This window comes from Saccostrea cucullata, unplaced genomic scaffold (assembly GCF_032062105.1).
Source record: "Saccostrea cucullata isolate Sc308-1 unplaced genomic scaffold, CSIRO_AGI_Scuc_v1 ctg221, whole genome shotgun sequence".
Lineage (NCBI taxonomy): Eukaryota > Metazoa > Mollusca > Bivalvia > Ostreida > Ostreidae > Saccostrea > Saccostrea cuccullata.
In genome coordinates, this window is record NW_026931943.1 from 367,022 (window position 1) to 388,456 (window position 21,435).

At 33.8% G+C, this 21,435-nt stretch overlaps 2 protein-coding genes across 4 annotated transcripts in view; one reads left to right on the forward strand and one right to left on the reverse strand.

Moving 5' to 3' along the window:
• Positions 1–1,143: 1,143 nt before the first annotated feature.
• LOC134234068 (uncharacterized) lies at positions 1,144–12,431 on the forward strand. 3 transcript variants are annotated; one of them, XM_062716133.1, is made up of 9 exons: positions 1,155–1,366; positions 1,868–2,101; positions 2,246–2,521; positions 2,784–3,131; positions 3,420–3,530; positions 3,608–3,629; positions 3,727–3,803; positions 11,720–11,774; positions 11,883–12,431. In XM_062716133.1, exons 1-9 carry the CDS (start codon positions 1,297–1,299, stop codon positions 11,917–11,919), a joined length of 1,230 nt encoding a protein of 409 aa, XP_062572117.1. In that variant the 5' UTR covers positions 1,155–1,296; the 3' UTR covers positions 11,920–12,431. The 3 variants fall into 3 exon arrangements, with proteins under 3 accessions (XP_062572119.1, XP_062572118.1, XP_062572117.1); XM_062716134.1 differs by lacking the exon at positions 3,608–3,629 and having other exon boundaries at positions 1,151–1,366; positions 3,420–3,552; XM_062716135.1 differs by lacking the exons at positions 3,608–3,629; positions 3,727–3,803; positions 11,720–11,774; positions 11,883–12,431 and having other exon boundaries at positions 1,144–1,366; positions 2,784–3,144.
• Positions 12,166–21,435, reverse strand: part of LOC134234067 (amyloid-beta precursor-like protein) — a 31,590-nt gene continuing 22,320 nt past the window's right edge. Inside the window, exons 5-11 of the mRNA XM_062716132.1 lie at positions 17,521–17,717; positions 17,130–17,225; positions 16,573–16,731; positions 15,696–15,924; positions 14,583–14,678; positions 14,130–14,320; positions 12,166–13,807 (exon numbers count right to left, since the gene is read on the reverse strand). Coding sequence (XP_062572116.1) covers positions 13,547–13,807; positions 14,130–14,320; positions 14,583–14,678; positions 15,696–15,924; positions 16,573–16,731; positions 17,130–17,225; positions 17,521–17,717 — 1,229 coding nt within the window. The 3' untranslated portion in view covers positions 12,166–13,546. The remainder of the gene's footprint in view (positions 13,808–14,129; positions 14,321–14,582; positions 14,679–15,695; positions 15,925–16,572; positions 16,732–17,129; positions 17,226–17,520; positions 17,718–21,435) is intronic.

The following is a 21,435-nucleotide window of genomic DNA, read 5'->3' on the forward strand; positions in this document are numbered from 1 at the left end:
TAAACAACTATTCGCCGCGATAAATTAAAGTCCATTTTATATATAAAACAAACAAACTCATAATAGATAGAATTCTTATTGTACATACATGTATATATAGTCTGTAGTTGATATTAAAAGCATGCTTAAATTCCTATTTTACAACATCTTTGTAGTTTTTTGGAATCAAGACTTTCAGCAATCCTTCGGAATTACGATGGGCACACACTGCGCCCAGATATAAGAGGGCATATATTAGTACATGTAGTTCATATGAAACAATATTCACTCAAACTTTTCTACATAAACTTCTACATTGTTATGGCTTCAAATCAACATTTTGACAAATGGTTATTGTTGTAATGTTTTAATGTTTTATCTATTGAAAATATTCATTTTCTACATTGATTCGATTTCCCCCTTGAACTCGAAATAAAAGAAACCACGCAGAATTTGTTGCATCTCAGTGTTTTACATTTGGATATTTAACTAGAAAAAGGCGGTAAGGGTTACGTAACGACAAAACTTTATGATAGTGGTAAACTAATGATTTCAACCTCTCTATCGTCTACTACCTTTATCTATATACATACCATAATCACTTGCCTATGGCGTTTTGTCTCCCAGTTGATATGATATACATACTCTATGTACGAACAATTTCTTAAACAAGGCAAGCTAATGCCCAACAACTCATATAAACAAAGATATCAACAGTTTCCTTAAAAGACAACATTTTGCAATTCTTATGAATGATGCAATTGTCTTATCAGCAATTGCAATATATTATAGATCGAATGTTAAACTGAATTTTTTCATACAAATTGTTAGGCCATTACTCTCACACGGACTTATCTACGGATTTTCCTGTTAATCCAATAATGACAAGGACCACACGCGGTGTTACAGTTGACAGGGGGATGCTTACTTTTTCGTGACATCTGATCGCTCATCTCTGATGTTTTGAGAGGTCCTAGTTTGTTCTGCTACCTAAGCTTAATTTTTGTTATCTATATATTTGATATATTTAGGTGCATCTACTCAGATTGAAATAATTATCATTTCAAATATACTTAGTAGTATTAAGCCTGCTAGCTTTTAAAACAATCCAACGTCCCTGTTTGATTCCTTCAAAAATTACGTATGTACATATTATAATAATAATGGTATGTTATACTTAGCCATATAGTTTTATTTACACTATCTTGCAAAAGGAACTAGTACCTCGCAGTGTGATTTATTTCCCGGTCATGACAAACAGATGTATATCCTTCCTTTTATGTACGTGCAATTAATTTGAAAATACCAAAATTAAAAATGTATTTTTTTCTGCTGATGTATATACTTTGTATCACACGGATTTCAGCGTTCAGTGCACCATTCACAGGTAAACCCCACATTCTCAATATTTGTCTTTTCACTTTGTTGTCTTTTATTGAGATTTTTCGACGGTGGATCTAGGTTTTTGCAAATTGTAGATGTAATGAGTGCCAAATGTACATTCTGCGCATCCGCTTACAACAAAATCATGACAATACATTTACAAATATTTCGATTATAATGAAAATATTTTTATGGTGTTAAACTAAGTTTGTACTGAAACTATAGTTAAATTTTCAAGAGCTGTCTCCGTCTCCGGAATACTCAGTATAATATAGATGTTAATATTCATCAACAATAACAGTTAGTTTTCAGCAATGTAAATGACTATATCAGACATTCATGTTATACACATTGAATTCATTTTCGCTTGTAACCTACTGATAAAATCGAAGAATACTTTCTCTTATCCTTTCCTTAAATCTGTTCTATTTTTACTAACTCAAAATAAAGCTGTGCAATATTTTGACTAAATGTATTTGAATTTCTAACTTTTAACTATGTGAAGCCTACATTGAGAGCTGTGTATTGCACGTGACCTGGTCGTCCTCTGTTGTCACGTGTTCTACAACCATCTACAAAGAGAACAACGAGTCCCTAGCATTAACAGTCTCCTTGAACAACACTCGAGTCAATTTTTCTCTGGATTCTGACAGTACCTTTAAGGCAGAGAGTGGCGATTGTAATGGAGACCAAATTATGCCCGATGACATGGCAATAAGAAATATATCTACAGTGCCAGGTTTAATGTTTTTTTTTAAATTTCGAATTCAAATCAGCATTTGAATCTGTTGCATGCATATTTACAAATCATATGATTTGCCTCACCATAGAAATAGATACAACTTTTATTGTTCAAATTCCAAAAGAGACTCGTACTTGATAGAATTGGACGAATGGCCTAACGTTACTGTCGTGAACATATCGGGCAGTACTGAACTAAACTGCACAGCAAGAGGAGCCATGAAGGACGTCCACACAAGCTGGCAGATACGTGGTTCTGAAAAAACTCTCAGCAACACAACTACTCTCCTCCTTAAAAGCGTCTCCTATGCGGACACAGGAAGTTATGTTTGTACCATCCACTATCAGTCGTGTGGTACTAATACGACCCAGAACGGAAGGAAGAATCTGACAAGGACAGTTTATGTAGACGTCCAAGGTGAGATCAACACACAAGTCTGTATTTGTGATTCAATCTAAAAATTAATCTAAAAAATATTGATTGATGCGACTGATATATGTTTTATTTTTAATTTTATTTATATAGAACGTTGTTGTATGTAAACAGTAAAGTATAATTGCATTACTAGTATATGATTATATGGTATACATATATATTATATTTCCATAATGTTTTGCCCAGTGCTTTACAACTAATATGTCAACAAGAACAACGATTTTTTTTTAAATTCAAACTGCAGGTGCGCCAATTTTAATTTTACCTGATAAAAGGAAATCATTCCATGTCGCCAAAAGACAACCAATTCTGTTCAGTATTACAGTAGCTAGTTCTCCTCCTCCCAGTCTAAATCTTACCATCGTGAAGACTAACGACGGAAGCCTACTTCAAACTGGCGTTGATTTCAACAGGACAGATAAGTCGTTTTCTAAGGATATAGGCATCTCTAGAGAAACTCCTGTGTACACAGCAAACATACGTCTCGACAACATAACGTCTAATTGGACAGGAGAATATATTCTGTACATTAACAACTCTCATGGATACACTTCCTACATGTTCTCCATAAAAGTCTTTAGGGCCGAGAAAGGTACTTTCTTTCGGTAAATATTCACTCGTATTTCTTGCAAAGACCTTTTTAATAGATCAACTAATGCATATGATGTAAATACCTAGTGCCACTTTTATAACTTACTTTATCATGCTTAAATCCTCACATTTCAAATTTAAGCAGATCTCGATGGGTTAAATCCAATTTAAAGACAAAGAATACCAAATTTCATATAAGTTCTACATGTATATAGTTTCAATAAGGTAGACATCTTTTTGGATATAAATAAAGGCAGAGAACACAAATTCACACATACTTTGTATGTAGTTCCAGTGTGGCAGTCCATACTATTGGAGATTGTAATAGGTGGTATAGGAGGGCTCATACTTCTGGCAATAGTAGTGGGGATCATCTTCATGTGCAGAACCAGATTTAAGCGTATGTATTCACTAATAGTAAGGTCTGTTTTAGCCGTATTCGAAGGAAATAGGCATTTATCTTAATTTTAATTTCAGAAAAAGCCCTACAAGAAAAAATGTAAGTAGCTTTATCACATCAACACATTAAATTGAAGAACATTTTGTTGTTGTTACATTAAATTAAATTAAAAACTCGATTTGGTGTAATCATACAGGATGGAATTAGTTGAAGCTGAGAAGAAAGGAAGCATGGAAAGTTTGGAAGTTTTGGGTCTTGGTAAAACAACTAATGGTAATTATATTTAGCTCTCTGAAATCATCGTTTCACTATGTCAATCCTCTTGATCTTGTCCCAGTATCTTGTTACCATAAAAGATAATCCGATACTTTTTAATATATACATACAAGTATATATCCGTTTAGCATGATTTTTGACGGTTTCTGTATTCATCGGATTTGAAACTACGAGGTATACCATTCAGTTTTGGCGAATATAATTTTGGTTATCCTTTTCCGTCTGTTCATGTTGTTTGAAAACTTTTTTATTCACGCTTGCACGAACAGTTGTATAGCTGAAAGTATTTCAATTTAGCGAATTATTATTTTGGTGAATTTAGAATATGATATTTATGACTTCATCGGTATTCTTAATAATACGTTTCTGTACGTATCTTGTGTGTAGTTCTCTTTTTGCTCAAGATCAATAAATTATCTAATAAAATGAATTTCGTTTTTCTCTGTTTCTTTTAGGCAGATTATATTAAAAAGTTACTTCTTTCCTTTTTCTTGGATTTTCAGACAAAGTTGTTTTTTCCAGGTTAAATGTTTTGTTGCAAAGTAATAGTTTTGTTTTTCCTTTTTGCTTCCTCTATGAAACTTTGCTACCAGTACAAAACTACCGCATGCCTAGCTTCAAATCTAAGTTTCAATGGCACCTGATCCCTCCTCCAATGTTTTGGAGGTCCATGTTTGCTCTGCTCCTTTTTTATTGTTTACTGGACTTTTGATCTTGAATACTGTTCGTTATCTCCACATGTTTCATCTAGAACTGTTAACAGACTAACTGTTTCTTTGTTTAATCTTCATAATACTAGCAAAGCTTTGTCCAAAAGCGAACGATGTTCCACAAAATCTAGGTTGACTATATTCCATCCAAACTGATATATATGCTCATCTTTCATTCTTTATTATTACTAGTAATATTTTTTTATCAAGTTGTTGATTTTACTGTATTCTCTAGTAATGTTTTTGCATACTTTTGTTGTCTCTTCTATATAACTCTAATTGTTTTCAAGTCAGTTTTCTTATACCTAAGATATTCAATTTCATGTCACATTCTTGTAGTCATAAATATTAATCAAATAAAAGTTGTACTGGTGGATGAAACATCATTCATGCCGTGTATATGTAGACCTCTTCCTGTCCAATCATAAGCTGTCATTCTGACAATTTGAATTTTATTAGTAAAGGATATGGAGATAACGAACAGTATTCAATACCAAAGTCCATAAAATAATACAAAATAGGAGCAGAGCAAACACGGATCAGGTGCCATGGGGGAGTGAGCATCCCCTGCCGATCAGTCACACCCGCCGTGTGCTCCTTGTCATGATCGGGAAATAACGAAAAATCCGTCGTCAAATCAGTGTTTAAATAATGGACTAACAATTAGCATGAAAAACGTAAGTCAGCATTTGAATCGATGATAAATTGTATTTACTGACAAGGTCATTTTATCGACCATAGAACTTTCGAACTGATGACTTTAAATGAGACTGCTGATTTTCTTGATTCGTTAACTTGTTTGTCAATAATTTACCTTGTTTTAGGAATTGTTCATACGTAGAGCATGCTCATGCGTCACAGGCACTTGTTTTTGTAATTTTTGACCCATAGTAGTGTTATTATTATACTATGGGTTAAAAAATTATTTCCGAAACAAGTGCCCGTGTCTTATAAACTCCGTATGCAGGTGATGAAGGTATATTGCTGCATAAGTAAGGGAAGCTGACGATAGAAAAGTTAAAGTCATCACGTTTATCATAGAACTTGGTTGTTAGATTACCATAACCGTCTTTTTCAAGTAATACATCCCAGCAGACTCTGTGGTATCTTTTATCTCAAGCTCACCAGGATATATCGTATCGACATAGAAATGGAAATTACCATTGTTAATTGACAATACGTCATCGATATATGTAAATGAGGAGTTGAAAGCCACGGCAAGTGTTTTCTTCTTTTCGCACATAAGATTATGCATAAATTACATGGGAATTCCAATAGATTGTAGGAAGACCTGGTCTCCAAAAACTACATAGATATTGTCAATCAGAAACTCAAGCATCTTTTTTATGTCAACTTCAGAGTACTTGTGTGTGCAATCAGAATGCTTTTTAAAGTCCAGGCTTTTCGATGTAATTGACAGTTGCTTTTTCAATACAAATGGAACTCGTAAGTTTACTTAACAAAATGATTTTGCAAATGACAAGGTAGGTAAACTTACAAGTTCCATTTGTATTGAAAAAGCACCTGTCAATGATATCGAAAAGACTGGACTTTATGTTATCATGGGGAATGATTGTGTGTGATGTTGAAAAATCGTAAGTTTTTAAGCTGTTGAATTTGGTAAAATCTTGTGATTTCAAATTGTCCAAAAGTACCTTGGAATTTTAAAGTATCCACATCTGATTTACACCACTTCTTGAATATTTTGTTGCACAGTACTCTTGAAGTTTCTCCTTCACTATTGTTACTCTGTTAATACTTAGTGAGGAGTAAACAAAGAGGCTTGGTTGAACATTTACTGGAATCGCTATACATCTTTGTTTATAAGGATCCTTATGAAGTTTCGGAACCCAATATAAATATATGGCAGTTCAAAATCATTTTGGTTCCTTTGGATATGAAAAATATTCAAAACTAACATATGATTTTGAAGAATTTCCTCCATAGAATGGGAACTATGGGCATAAGTTGGATTACCAATTGTAGAATTAAATCCAAGTTCTTCTAAAATACAATTTATATAATGATCAATATAACAAACAAAGACAATGTTGTCAGCAGGGAGCAGTGTTGCAACCACTATTGAAATAACGACCACTATTGAAATAATTATATCAATAGTGGTTAAGGGTGCATTTCAATAGCAAACATAGTCAGTAACCACTATTGAAATACGACCACTATTGAAATAATTATATCAATAGTGGTTAAGGGTGCATTTCAGTAGCAAACATAGTCATTAACCACTATTGAAATACGACCACTATTGAAATAATTATTCTATATAATAATCAAAGGTTCCAACCATTATTGAAATACGAGCACTAGTGAAATAATTATTCAGTAGTGGGTGAGAGTGCATTTCTATATAATAACCATAGGTTTCAACCACTGTTGAAATACGAGCACTACTGAAATAATTATTTAATACATGTAGTTGGTGAGAGTGCATTTTCACTATAGTAACCATAGGTTTCAACCACTATTGAAATGCTACCAGTATAGAAAGAAAAGTTTCAATATATAATATTTGCATGTCCACTGCTCTCTTCCACTATGAACATGTAGTCATCAACTGCGTTCATAGCACTCCCGTAACCTCGAGTTATCGTTCTTAGCACGAGTTATCTGTTCCTTATAGCAAGTATCACAAAACTTCCGGTTTAAAAGCAAATGTCGCGGATAACGAAATCAGTGTGAAATGTTAAAATTTTTAGAGAATTAAAGTTAAACTAGCAAGTCTGAAGTTCGTCTCTGGATAAATGTATGATCTGATACAATATGTTCAGTATTAAATTTTAAGATTTGACCGAGACACACAATTAAAAATTACAATCTAGATGCATATACCATATATTGGCCAAGTTTTGACCCCGCAAAATGACGATATTGAAAACAAAATGCGAGACGAAGATGTTGGAATGTCTCTGCGAATTATGTCAAATAATTAAGGCATCTAAGTTCCACAATATTCTTCACATAAAAGATTAGTCTTCGCTGAATATGGAAGAAATTGTCAATTTTAAAAGTTAACATCCCTGCAATTAAATGGGCTGATACAGGTTCCTTATGATGTTGCAAAAAGAAAATATCAATATATATTCAAATGAACTACATCCATATTTGACCGGAAATAGTTTTATTGAAATTTTTGTTTAATATATAATGGATGCATTATAGAGAGACACGAATTACGTACCCCCCTTTTTCTCGGAATAAGTTTAAATTAGTACTGTTAATTTAGTATGAAAATACTCATTTAAATGCCTACATGCTTTTTTGTTGCAGTCTGATGATTCTCTAATGTTCATATATCCGAATAGTTCTCTATTGGAAGCAAACCCGGCCCAAACCGCCCCTCCGCACGAAATAGGCACATTAACAAATAATTACATGTAACTAAGGACGTTAATCATAAGCTAGAGCCAGTTCAGTTTATTCACATTAAAACATGGTTCAAGACTGAAGTACAATTACATATATACAATTACTGGTATATAATATTTGATCAAGCAAGGAGGGATTAGATATAGCTGAAGAGAAAATAGACCAGACTAATTCTTTTGAGAAAATGACATCACAAAGTTCATAGGCGTAGTCACAGGGGGGACAGCGGGGGCACTAGCCCCCCCCCCCCACTTTCAGATCTGCGGGGGCAAGAGTATGTCTGTGCCCCCCACTTTTTTCATGAAGAACAAAATCACAGCTAAAAATTGAAATTGAAAGTAACTTGCCTTTGAAAAAAGTTAACCCCCCCCCCCCCCCCCACGAAATAGGATTTTCGTGTTTGAACTTTTTTTTTTTTTTTTTTTTTTTTTTTTTTTTTTGCTTATCAAAGAATTTCTGGACTTGAGCCCCCCCCCACTTTTAAGTTTGTGACTACGAAGTTTCATGGTTGTTTTATAGAAGTAGACCCAAGAATTTTTCCAGCAAATTACATTAAAAAATATTAATTCTAAAATAAAGTCATGTTATTTCTTGTTTGAGTGTAAAAAATTATTTACCGGTATGTTAATTACTTAAGATGATCCTGTTCATTCAAGTTTGACTACGAAATGAAAATTACTGACATTCCGAAAACATGGTTCCCCGTACTTTATTCTCATATCATACATTACTGTGCACGTCAATCAGGAATATTGTTTAAAAATAAAAAAGAAATTCCCCACACTAATGCATATTATTGAGAAGCCATATATATCTTTATCGTTTTTATATCCAGTTTGCAATTCCATAGTATCCCCCATCCCCCCCCCCCCGAATAACAGGGCATTTGCTGCTTATTAGGTATCGAAGTTCACATTCATAGACAGGTTTGCAGGTCCTCCTTTCCCTCTGCACTATTGTTGGAGTATGGTATTGTACTAGATTTTCTTTTTACGGTTTTATGGAAAACGAGTGAGAACAGAGGACCCCCCCCCCCCGCTCACGAAATATGTTCTTTTTGTAATTGTATTTTGTTTTCCCTAAACTATTTTTAAAAATCATTTTAATTTTTTATTTGCTTGTCATTTTTTAATTTGCCTTTTCAATTTTATTTCGTCACCTTTTCTTTGAAGAGCGATGCTTCGACTACATGCCTGCTATGTAGAATATCTTGAAAATGTGATAGCGCGCATCATGGAATATGCCAGCAGAGCAATTGCTATTCATAACGCCATGTTCACTGAATAACGTTGTTTATTTCTTAATTGGATTCATTGTTCAAAGCACTATTGAAATCAATAATTTTATCCATATTGAAATCTTTATTTCAAAAGTGAACATTATTTCAATAGTGGTTGCCCTATGTTTGTTTGAAATTTACCCACCTTTAATTAAATAAGTGATTTCAATAGTGGTAACTATCTATGTTTGTTATTAAATGCATCTCACACTAATGAAATAATTATTTCAATGTCATATTTCAATAGTGGTTACTATATGTTTGTTATTGAAATGCAAGAACTATTGATATAATTATTTCAATAGTGGTTACTAACTATGTTTGCTATTGAAATGCACTCTCAACCACTATTGATATAATTATTTCAATAGTGGTCGTTATTTCAATAGTGGTTGCAACAGAGCAGTAATACTGATCATGTAATCTATCTAGTTCTTTTTTTTTTCTTCTGGATTATTGAATGCAGAAGGATAGATGATTTTCATATTGCCCCTTGATCTTTTGATATGTGATTTTATTATGGATCGGATATATTTTCAATTCCATTCAGAGAAAGTTTCAACGTCTTCTTTTTCATATCTGGCACATCGTCTGGCGTAATCTTCAACGGAATCCATAATATTTATGAAATTCTGACGCCAGTGGAAGGATCGGGGTTCCCGTTATTTAGGACCTTTAAAAATAAGTGATCTAAGGTCCTCATTATTTTAAACTATATTTATCTCACCTGTAATAACGTGTCCAACGGGACCATAGTTATAGAGTGAAGAAGAACATGAACACTATGGAGGATTATGTTTCAGAAACTATGTATCCAGGTCATGTAAAGTTTTTTTTGTAATTAATTTTTTTTGAAGCAATGGTCTATATATACAAAAGTACTTGAAATGTAATATATATACTTGTAACTCGTATAAGCTTTTGACTATCTGTGTAAGCTTTTGACTATCTGAACTTTTCTCACCTTTGTGGACGTGTCTTACATAGCCACTGTTACTCTGCCGCAATGAAGTCATCAAATTTATCACCTGTATCACAAAGAGAAATAGTAAATTCAATGGCATAAGTCAATGCATTACAAACAAATGCAAATGCGCAAAACTGTGTAATAAAATGCAATCACTAAAACAACTTACACAAGAAATATAAGACAAGTCGTTATATATATACATTGTATATTTATTTCCATTTCTTTTTATTTTCTCTTTGATAACTCGTTGAAAGTTAGTAGAGTTGATTTATTGATAATTCTACAGGAATGTAAATTAGGCAAATCGAAAGGTCAGGAGCTAAGGAGGCCTATTGCGCATGTAAATCTCGTACGCGTTTGTCTGTATGCTAAGGAGGCCAAATATGCATAAATTTGTCAATTGGTGGTGTCACAGATGTGTGTAGGCATATTTCATGAAGCGCGCTAGTACTATTGAAAAATATGCCTAAATGAAGGTCTTTTTAAAAATAAACTTAAAAACATTCCTTATATTTACTAACATTTTGGAAGCAATTAAAATATCTCAATATTTGAATTTCTCGCTGTCCTATATCGCTGCAATTTTATAACGTTCACAACGTCACGAACGCACGTTTCTCCGTGTAGAAATACGAAAATGTCAAATCAATTTCACAGTTGGCTTAGTAGAAAAACACAGCGAATGTAAATATATATGCATAAATCTCGTACGGCTGTCCATGTGTGTTGACGTCAGTGGGCGAGAACTTTTGAAATTGAAATGAGAGGTCTTTAAATCAATTAGTCTACATTTTATTAAAAATCTATATCTACAGTTTTATTTCACAATGAAATAGAAATATAAGGTATCACTATCTAGTTAGTATAGTATGCCACAAACATTAACAATAGTGGGAAACGTCGGATAATTGATTATGCAAATTATTCCATGTTCCCCTCTATCGTTGATGCCCTGGCATACTATACTAACTATAGACAATGATTCCTGAAATAAGATTTCAACTACAAGAATATATTCATCACTATAAATGCAACTTTTGCTTATATGTTGTTCTTTGTAATGTGTACGATTGTGTTCTTACAAGAGTTTTTCTCTCACTCTGAGTTAATAATTGGAATTTAAAGTAGGACCCCTCTATCTGAGGGAAAATCACACTGTAATATTTTTTCTGATGTGGAGACGGGGACTATTTGCACCGTGTTTCTCCTCTATGTTCCTTTTGATAGGAAAGAACTGGGTGTCTCAATCTTCTTCAAATTTACTACACCCAGAACTCAACATAAATACCTACCACTGATGCTTTTATTCTAATCTTACCCTAACTAAATTTATTTTACTATTCTTTTCTCTCTTTTTCTGATTTAGCAGTCGGCTTCTTCAGCCAATTTCTGGATACTTGACTTTCCCAAAGCCTTGCTTTATATACCCTTGGACTAGTCTATGCCAAGGGTAGTCAGGTCATTCCATTATTAGAGGTCTTCTGTGCGTTTATAAAAAATGCCCCTTAACCATTACAGTTCTTGTATAGAGAAATCATTTAATTTTTTTCTCTCCTTTTCTTCACAGGATTTGAAAACTTGACCAATAAGGAGGAACCAGACCACTACCGCCAGCTCCAAAGGTTCAACTTCTTGAAAACTTTCATTATAGTTACATGTATTGACTGAAAATCATTTCGTTTTTAAATCCAAATTATATATTCTTTTACTTAAGACCTTCTTCATTATAGTTTGAATACATTCAACAATCCAGAAGATGCAAACTGATAATGGGATTTTTCCAGTACATCTTTTTGTGCCATCAGATCCTTCCTAAAGGACATTATACAGTATGTACTATTGTTGAAGATAGTCCTGAAAGCATTGAAGTGATTTCAAAGATTGATTACCGGTGCCTAGAAACTTTGCAGATTAAAGTTCATCTGAAACAAGCACTTGTCTGTAAAACTGTCAGGCTAGCTGTTAGATCACGTGTCAACAATATATAACAAAATAAAAAGACTTAATAAGAAATGAGTGTACATTTTTATTTATAAAATGATAAGAGGTCACAGTATTAAACATTACATGAAGTCACAATACAACTCAAGCTACTGGCCAGGAAGTTTTCAAAAACAGATTTTTTGTAGGAGGAGAGAAGTTCAGACTGGTATACAGGAAGGAAAAGACAGAAAAGATGAATTTATTTGATAAAGAAAGCTTGTACACTCATACAAAATCTAGTGATGATTATAATCTCTTCCACACAGTACAGAGATAATTTCTAGAAAAGAAAACAATCTGAATTTTCTCTACAAACTACCTCGATGAGATCACACTATTGTAGAGTGATCAGAGCAGCAGTTTATACTAAAAGAAAGAGACTATAACATCAGTGATAGTTTTTATAGAAATTTGTTTAACTAGTGAATGCCAAAGCAAGCTCGTTTTTATATGGCGAATACATTGTATACTAGGTATGTGACTTGAAGCTACGTCTTTGGTTTTGAATACTAATTCTTTAAAGGAAATTTTTATTTTTCCCTTTACATAATTAAGAAAGTAAAAAAAAAAAATTCATTTGATTAATTTTGGATTCCTTAATTATGCAATGATAAATAAAAAAGAATCTTTTTCTAAAAAATAATCAATGCCTGTTATCAAAGTGTCAAAAAAAAAAAAATTAAAAATTGTAAATATAACAAAAAAAGCATTTCACAACAACTGCACATAAAAATGTTAGACATGTATTATGAAATTCACATCATTTTATGAAGACATTTTTAAAAATATAAAACAATAAAACACCATCAGCTAAAAAGCAGTCTATACACAGTTCCAATACAAACAAGGTTATGAATCAGTGTGCATTCTTAATCCCAACCCTACAATTCTAATTGATGATCACTAGCCTAATTCTTCCTTCCCCACAATTGTTGTTGTCAATTATTGCTTTAGGGGATTTTTGTGAGAATCTCCACATCTTGGTATGGAATGACTTCCGTGTCAGGACAACACAAATGAATACATGGTAAAGTTACAGATACTTACATGGTTTATAAGTAGTGGTACAGTGGCTAGAGTACAGAATCATTCAAATGTTACAAAAAGTTCCATTTACAATGACATTCTACATTATCAATGATTAGGGACACATATAATGCTAAAGTGGTGTTATATACACTGTATAATAAATATTTCTGCACAGTCACTAGCTGTCTCTTTACTTTGTAGATTACAATCTGTTATTTATTTTATGAGTATGTTATCCAAATTTCCTACAATCACAAGCTTATCAATAAAATCACAGTTTTTGTTCACAACAGTTAAGGCTTCACCCTGCAAATAAGAGTTACACTCAGTGGAATGAATTTGTTTATAAATTTGTAAGTTTTTGGAACAGTTTTTGAGGTTTTTATTTCTTGACATTGGTATTCAGTTCAAAGTATTTGTAGGTAGGATTTTCGTAACCATTCATCTGCATTTTAGCCACATGACGTTCTTCTGGGGAGGCTGCAGGATCCATTTCAGCAAATCCATGAGTGACTGCAAGTCTATGGGAGCGCTTCCGCAACATGACAATGGCAACAATAATAATGACAAATACCGCTACACTTCCAATGGCAATTCCGAAAACACTACTTGTGGAGGTTGCGACTTTTGAAGAGTAACTTCCCTAAAAAAAAAAAAAAAAAATACTGGTTACAATGTATTGGCTAAAAATTGAGAGTAATAAGAGGAGGGACTCGCATTTAAATACTCAAAGTAAATTAAGCTAGGAAAATTCGCTTTTGGTAAATACCTGCCTGAGAGACTGAAGCTGACTTCATTGTTTACAAAAGATACCCATTTATATATGTGACAGAAGCCAGCTTGTTTATTTAGAAGACATCTTTCTCAAACAAACCTGGATATTTAAGAGATTTCCACATCCCATAGATGTTCACTTACTTATTAACACTTGCTTAGTTGTTCACAGGAAACAACAATATACTAACCCTGCTGAAACTGGCTTGGTCATTTTCACGATGAGAGATAAAGACTTTGTTTTCCTTGTGCTGGTCAAGCTCAATTCGGGGACTAAGTCCATCATCCTCCACAATGGGGGTCTTCTTGACCTCCTCCAAGTGATCAGCCAGGTCACCATCATCATTCTCATCATCCAAGGTCAACTTGTCACCCCAGGTCACTAATACAGGATAGGAAAATTATATGATACAATGTTTCATTGTCATAGAAAAACAAAATACTGAACAATGTATTTAACATTAATAAGAGACTATACAAGCATGACTTTCCCAACAATATTGTTTCAAGGTTGACATTGGCTATTATAATCACTTATTATCATTATTTATTAAATCAGAGAAATTAAATATTATAATATACTTTAGTTTTCCCCTATTTTGCTCAGAACATTTCATGCTGTACGTGTTCCTTATGAGTCTCACCTTTATTGGTCTCTTTCTTCTCCTGCACAGTAATGGGTCTCATCACAATGTTCTTGGCACTCTCTGCTAAACCACTGTAGTGCTTCATGAATTTATCTAAAATACAAGTTCTTCATATAGAACATAGACTAAAAACTCTGCCATGTCTTTTGTATGAGCTAATGAAGTAAACACTTCATGTACTTCCTTTCATATTAATGACAGTAATCAATCAATGCCATATCAAAACAAGAGATGTTTGTAAAACACTTATGCCCCCCTCCCCCCAAATTGGAATTTTTTTGTAAGTCCAAGGGGCATAACTCTGTCAAAAATGGCATGATTGTACCCAAAACAGAACTTGACCTAGATATTCATCTGATAAATCTGTATATTAAATTTCATCTCAGTATGTGCAACGGGTGCAAAGAAAATGAACAGAAACTGCAAATAATTGGAATTTTTTCAAACTCCAACGGGCATAACTCTGTCAAAAATGGTGCGACTGTACCCAAAACAAAACTTGGCCTAGATATTAATGTGATATATCTGTATACCAAATTTAATTTCAGTATGTGCAACGGTTGCAAAGAAAATGAGCAAAAATTGCAAATAATTGAAATTTTTATAAGTCCAAGGGGCATAACTCTGTCAAAAATGGTGCGATCGTACTCAAAACAGAACTTGGCCTAGATATTAATGTGAAATATCTGTATACCGAATTTGATTTCAGTATGTGCAATGGTTGCAAAGAAAATGAGCGGAAAATGCAAATAATTGAAATTTTTCTAAGTCCAAGGGGCATAACTCTGTCAAAAATGGTGCGATCATATCCAGAACAGAACTTGACCTAGATATTCACTTGATAAAACTGTATACCAAATTTCATTTCAGTATGTGCAAAGGTTGCGAAGAAAATAAACGGAAACTAAGTGGACTGACAGACCGACCGACGGACCGACAGACAGCAGCAAAGCAATATGCCCTCCCTTCTTCGAAGGGGGGCATAAAAAAAGAAACGACAAAAAAACAAAAACCTCTTGCATCAAAACCAAATCACACAAATCAACCAAGATTTTACTTAGTAGACTTCTTTACAAGCTTTTCCTCAGAACACAGTCTTCTTTCTCTTACCTATTTGTGGCTTCAGTTTGCTCTCCACCCTGGGGAAGTGATGAAGCATGTCCAGACTCTGCTTGATGCGCTCATCAATGACCTTCATGTGTTCAATGACCTGTGACTGGATAAGCTTGGCTTCCTCAGGGTTTGTCTTTTTAACATGAGTGAAATGATTCAGTGAGTGTAGACGGTCCTTCTCTTCCACACGGATATAGTGTTCTAAATGCTTCATTACAGCTCCAGACTAAGGAATTATAGAAAGTTAACCATTAAGACAATCATACAATAAAATCTATGAAATTTTTAAGTTGAATCTTAATCAAAGGCTCTCCCATTTTTGTCCCCTGCTGAAAGTGGGGGATATTAATTTTGGTCTATCTGCCTGTCTGTAGTTCTGTCTGTCTGTAACACTTTCATTTCTGCGATATCCCGAGAAGCCTTTGAGCTTTTGCAGTAAAATTTTACACAAATCCCTAAGGTCTAAGAATACTCCTATTGATTTTGAGGTCATAGGTCAAGATTGTTACTTCATTTATATTTCATTTGTCAAGGTCGTAAAATTCGTACATTCTGTATGTGTGTAAAACTTTCACTTTTACTTAAGCAGGAGACACAGGTTCTCTGAATTAGCTTATTACTATTCTGTCCCTATTCATAAGACTAATAGGTCAACTTGATTCAAATTGTGTTTCCGATTGTAAAAACAAATCACAGAAAGTATATTCGCCATAAGGATAGGGATGATTTGCTGTTCAGAGTATTTGCAGTGAATGCAAAACACATTTTTAAAGCAATAATGGATATTTGAAAATAGAATTATGATATTGGTTGGGGTGTAAGGTCATGTATTGGAATTTATATCTAAATCATCATCTGTCTTCAATCACCCTACCTTGACATGGCTTTTCTGGAGTTCCCCCATGTAGGCCTCTAACTCCTTCCTCTTTTTACTGTTGAGTTCTCCCTGTCTGTGTTGGAGATGGAGAGCCACTAACTGCTTCTTCTCTGCAGCGTCTGACTGCTGGTAACTGTTGTACAACTTCTGGAATCGCTGACAACAAAGACAACAACAAAAATATAACAACATTGTATATAACAAATGTTATCCTATGAATGAAATCACAAGAATTTATGTTTGCTTCTCCAGAATTATCTCGGCACAGTTTTCATATTTGTTTTTGAGAGATACTTCTGATTCATTTTAACATACTGTTTCAGCTTTGTTTAAACATCTGCTAAACTCATGGAATTTAATGTGTTGTAAAAGATACCCATACAATGGTATGAACAAATCTAATATAAAACAAACACTTTAGAAAGACATATGTATAAACATAACTACAATGTATTTTATTTCTGCTAAATATTGACTACACTTCAATGTCTCATTTTCCCCTTTGCTACATAACACACAAGGAGTGAAGAATACAAAGATAACCCTCTAGAGACCTGTAGGATGTTCTTGTTCAGTTTGTCAGCAGCCTTGGGATTTGTCTTCTTCATGTTGTTGACATGTTTCCTGGCTGTCTGCCATTCTTTCATCATCTAGAATTCAAATCAATAACTAATTACTGTTAAGAGAACCTTGGAATAATTTTACTTCACAGGCCTTTCTCAGTCAAATCTATTAATGGCATGGTAACATGTCTGGAAAATTAATCTGCCAAGGTAACCTTCCATGACCTGCCTATGTTAATAGGTTTTTGAATAATAAGAGCTTTAAGCTTTTATGTTCTCAAATCAATAAATGTTTACAAGATATTCATTTATGCTATACTCTTCAAGACAGCACATGCCGAAAAAAAGTAAAGCTAATGAAAATTAAGTGAAAATAAATCACCTTGGTAATTCTTCCATGGTGACGCATGTTCATAGCCTTCATAGCAGCTAAAAACTTGCTGTGTTCATTGCCGAACTTCTTGAGATATTTCTCATCACCTCTGAGATATGCAATATACGCATCATATGTGTCATCTATTGTAATGTGCTCTGTTTGTTCTTTTACTGGTTTTAATGTGACTGCCTCATCAATGGCTTCAAAAAAAATTCAATAATGATGCATAAACATAACACAAAATTAGTGCAACTTATAACATAATCAGCTGAAACTCATTAAATCTTCAGTGTATCTGTGATTATGTCTTAGATTTTATGTCTTAGGTATCAATTTGTGTTTGTAAGGTGAATTCCTTTCATTAAATTCCCTTTGATTAAGAAAGAATACAATTTAGCTGACTTGATTCAAGTGATTGTTAAAACATCCTTCTCTTAGGTTTCAATCATGCCAGCTTTTGAATCTTACAACTTTATCTTCAGTCAAATTTCTTATCAAAGGTATTATGTAAATTATGGATAAAAAATCACAAGAAATGTTCCAAGGAACAATTGCATTAAGATAAAGGCCATTATCTATTTCCTTTTTAGACGGAGGCTTAGCCTCCGCTCTATTGGTACCGCTCATCTGAGGCGGAAGGGAATTTGCGATCGCCATCCAGCGGCAAATCACGTTAACTTTGATTAGCCTGGTCCCCAGGCTCATACTTTCCAAGGCAGGAGTACACGAAGCAAAACAGGGACAGGGAACCAGGCTAAATTTTGATAAACTGGCTTGCCTGTCTGATATCAGATATGCGCTGTATACAGACAGGTGATCAGTGATGTACAGAGTCTGCTGCTGACACGCTCATTGGCTGATAAAAACTCTCGCTGACACAGAATTTAAATTGTCGGGGAAACCAAAACAGATCACCGAGTGCAGTTCTCTGCATCTGATTTTGATGCAATTAATCTAATTCGGTCACAATATTTTCCAAAAACAATACATAATTCTTTTTTTTTCCTCATGAACCTATAATTATCTGACCTCGCCTGAGGGCTTTTAAATTAGTTTGCGAAGGTCCTATCACATTAATACCCTACATTACCTAGGTAAAAGAAATCTGCATCATTGTTTAATTGAAACTGACATATTTTAAATGTTCACTCACTGACTCAGCAGAGAGCTGCGTCTTATCTGTTTATAGCACAGGTACAGAATCTCTGCTGCATCTATTTTTAGAATTCCTTATCACATATTTCAGAAGATTTTGCAAACTATTTAGATGGGACAAACTGACCCACATGTTTCTATGTTTACTTGACCAAAACAGTGGCTTGAATCTTACTTTGTGGTGTAAATTAATTAAGTAATATTATGGCTAATCTGTGCAAAAAAAGGATGTATTAAAACACTGTTGTCATGGAATCTGCAATAGTGACTCAAAGTATGCCCACAAAAAATATATGCAAGGAGTTAAATTTGTTAGGTTTCCCAAACCTTGGAGAGATGTTGAAAAAGTGTCAAAGATGGGTGAATGCTTGTAAGCGGTTCATTGGTGGATCCAAAAGAGGGTAGGTTCCGGGGTTGGAAGCCCCCTTTATTTTTTGTCAAGTGGAGAGAGAGAGAGAGAAAGAGAGAGAAAAAACATTTTCCGAGAATAAATTAAAATACATGTATTTGTACGTCTAACTTATGTATTAAATAGATAGATTCTCACACATTAAGTTTCTTCCACTCACTATTCCCTTTTATATGAAAGAATACAGAGTATACAGTACAACCCTGGAACTCCCCTTTCAAAAATGGCTGGATCCACCTCTGAAACGGGAAGGATTTTCCACGAAATTGGGTATTATCCGTAAAATCACATATAATACTGGATATAAGGGTATCGTTGAATCCATGAGATCTAGTATTAAGGCGTTGTAATCACTTTATTAAACTTAAACAATGGGATGGCACATTTTGCGGTACGTGTCAACTTTCACCTGGATGCAAATATTTCTTAAGGTATCACCTGTCAAGTACCCGGTATAAGAATTTGGAAGTCAGGATTAATGCACACTGGAAAATAAAAGCTATAGAGCTTGGTACATTTCATGATCTGCACCAAACAGGCGTTTGTTCTGCTTAATATTTTTCATAATGTTTGAAATATTTGCATCCTCCTCATGTTCATTACCCAACACAACAGAATTGTTAATCAAAAGTTGAATGTGCATGTTTAGATCTATGCATTGATATATCTGAATGCTTGTATCTCAGCTCCTTTTAGTCCTGAAGAGTTAGATATACTAAAGTACTTTTGGTTTTCTCACATTCAGGAAGCTCTAACCATGAGTCACTAAAGAATTCAAATTAATATAGTTTATTGCAATTAGAGTAGTTTGTCCTTTTGATGAAAAATGGGAATTCAGTAAATTACATAATTAAACATTAGACCACGATAAATAAATGAAGAAGATGTATTTGTGAAACACTCTGGCCCCCCGTGTGGCAATATAGCGAAGATGCAAATTTAATATATTGGTACCAAAAGTATGGTATTCTTACTGGAAATACAATTGTGAAATATGAAAGTAGGCTAAGGCTAAAGTTAATCCATAAGTACGGAAATCTCCAAGTAAAGGTCAAAAGGTCATGATTGTTGGTATGCTATGAAAGGTCTTCCCACAAAGAATACATATGTGAAGTATGAAGCCCTAACCCTTCAAAAGTTATGAAAAATATTTTTTTTTAAAGTAGGCCAAACTCCAAAGTCAAATGTCTTGCTATAAAATGAAAGGTCTTGTCATAAGGATTAAATATATAAAGTATGAAAGCACTAACCCAAAACCTTTTCAAGTTATGGTCATGATTTGCTTTATAAAAGTAGGTCAAACTCCAAGGTCAAAAGGTCAAAGTTCTGGGTCTTCTTACAAGGATTACATATGTACGTATAAAAAGCACTATTTATCCCTTACCATTCAAAACTTATGGCCAAGGTTAAAGTTGTTTTTTCATAAGTATGGAATCTCGTAGGTCAAGGTCAAAAGGTCAAGCTTGTTAATATCTAATGAAAGGTCTTTCCACAAAAATACAAATATGAAGTATAAATGTCCTGGTATCTAATGTTCAAAAGATATGGCCAACTACCTTTAGGCAAATGTTGGGGTCAGAATATGAATAAACCAGAAGTCTCTGTCGAGACTGTAGCTCTACTGGTATGTACTTATCAAAAACCATTGCACTATTTTATGTATCTTTGTGTAGTCTACTTGTGTGCCAACTTATTTTGAAATCAAACTAGAACTGTAGAAGGAGTAGCGTTTTAAAGGAATTTCACAGAAAATTCTATTTTTAGTAACCATGGCAACACCGTTCATCGAAATTAGAAACCGATGCACTATTCTATGTATCTTAGGGTAGTCTACTTGTGTGCCAAGTTATACTGAAATCAGACCAAAACTGTAGAAGGAATAGCGTTTTTAAAGAATTTCACAGAAAATTCTATTTTTAGTAACCATGGCAACATCCTTCATCGAAATTAGAAACCGATGCACTATTCTATGTATCTTAGTATAGTCTACTTGTGTGCCAAGTTATATTGAAATCAGACCAAAACTGTAGAAGAAGTAGCGTTTTTAAGGAATTTCACAGAAAATTCTATTTTTAGTAACCATGGCAACATCCTTCATCGAAATTAAAAACCGATGCACTATTCTATGTATCTTAGTGTAGTCTACTTGTGTGCCAAGTTATATTGAAATCAAACTAGAACTGTAGAAGGAGTAGCGTTTTTAAGGAATTTCACAGAAAATTCTATTTATAGTAACCATGGCAACACCGTTCATCGAAATTAAAAACCGATGCACTATTCTATGTATCTAAGTGTAGCCTACTTGTGTGCCAAGTTATATTGAAATCAGACCAAAACTGTAGAAGGAGTAGCGTTTT

Coding starts and splice junctions, on each gene's coding strand:
- LOC134234068 (XM_062716134.1), top strand. CDS start 1,297: ATGTATTTTTTTCTGCTGATGTATATACTTTGTATCACACGGATTTCA. Junction 2,522..2,783: donor AGTTTATGTAGACGTCCAAG/GTGAGATCAACA, acceptor TTCAAACTGCAG/GTGCGCCAATTTTAATTTTA. Junction 11,775..11,882: donor CACTACCGCCAGCTCCAAAG/GTTCAACTTCTT, acceptor TCTTCATTATAG/TTTGAATACATTCAACAATC.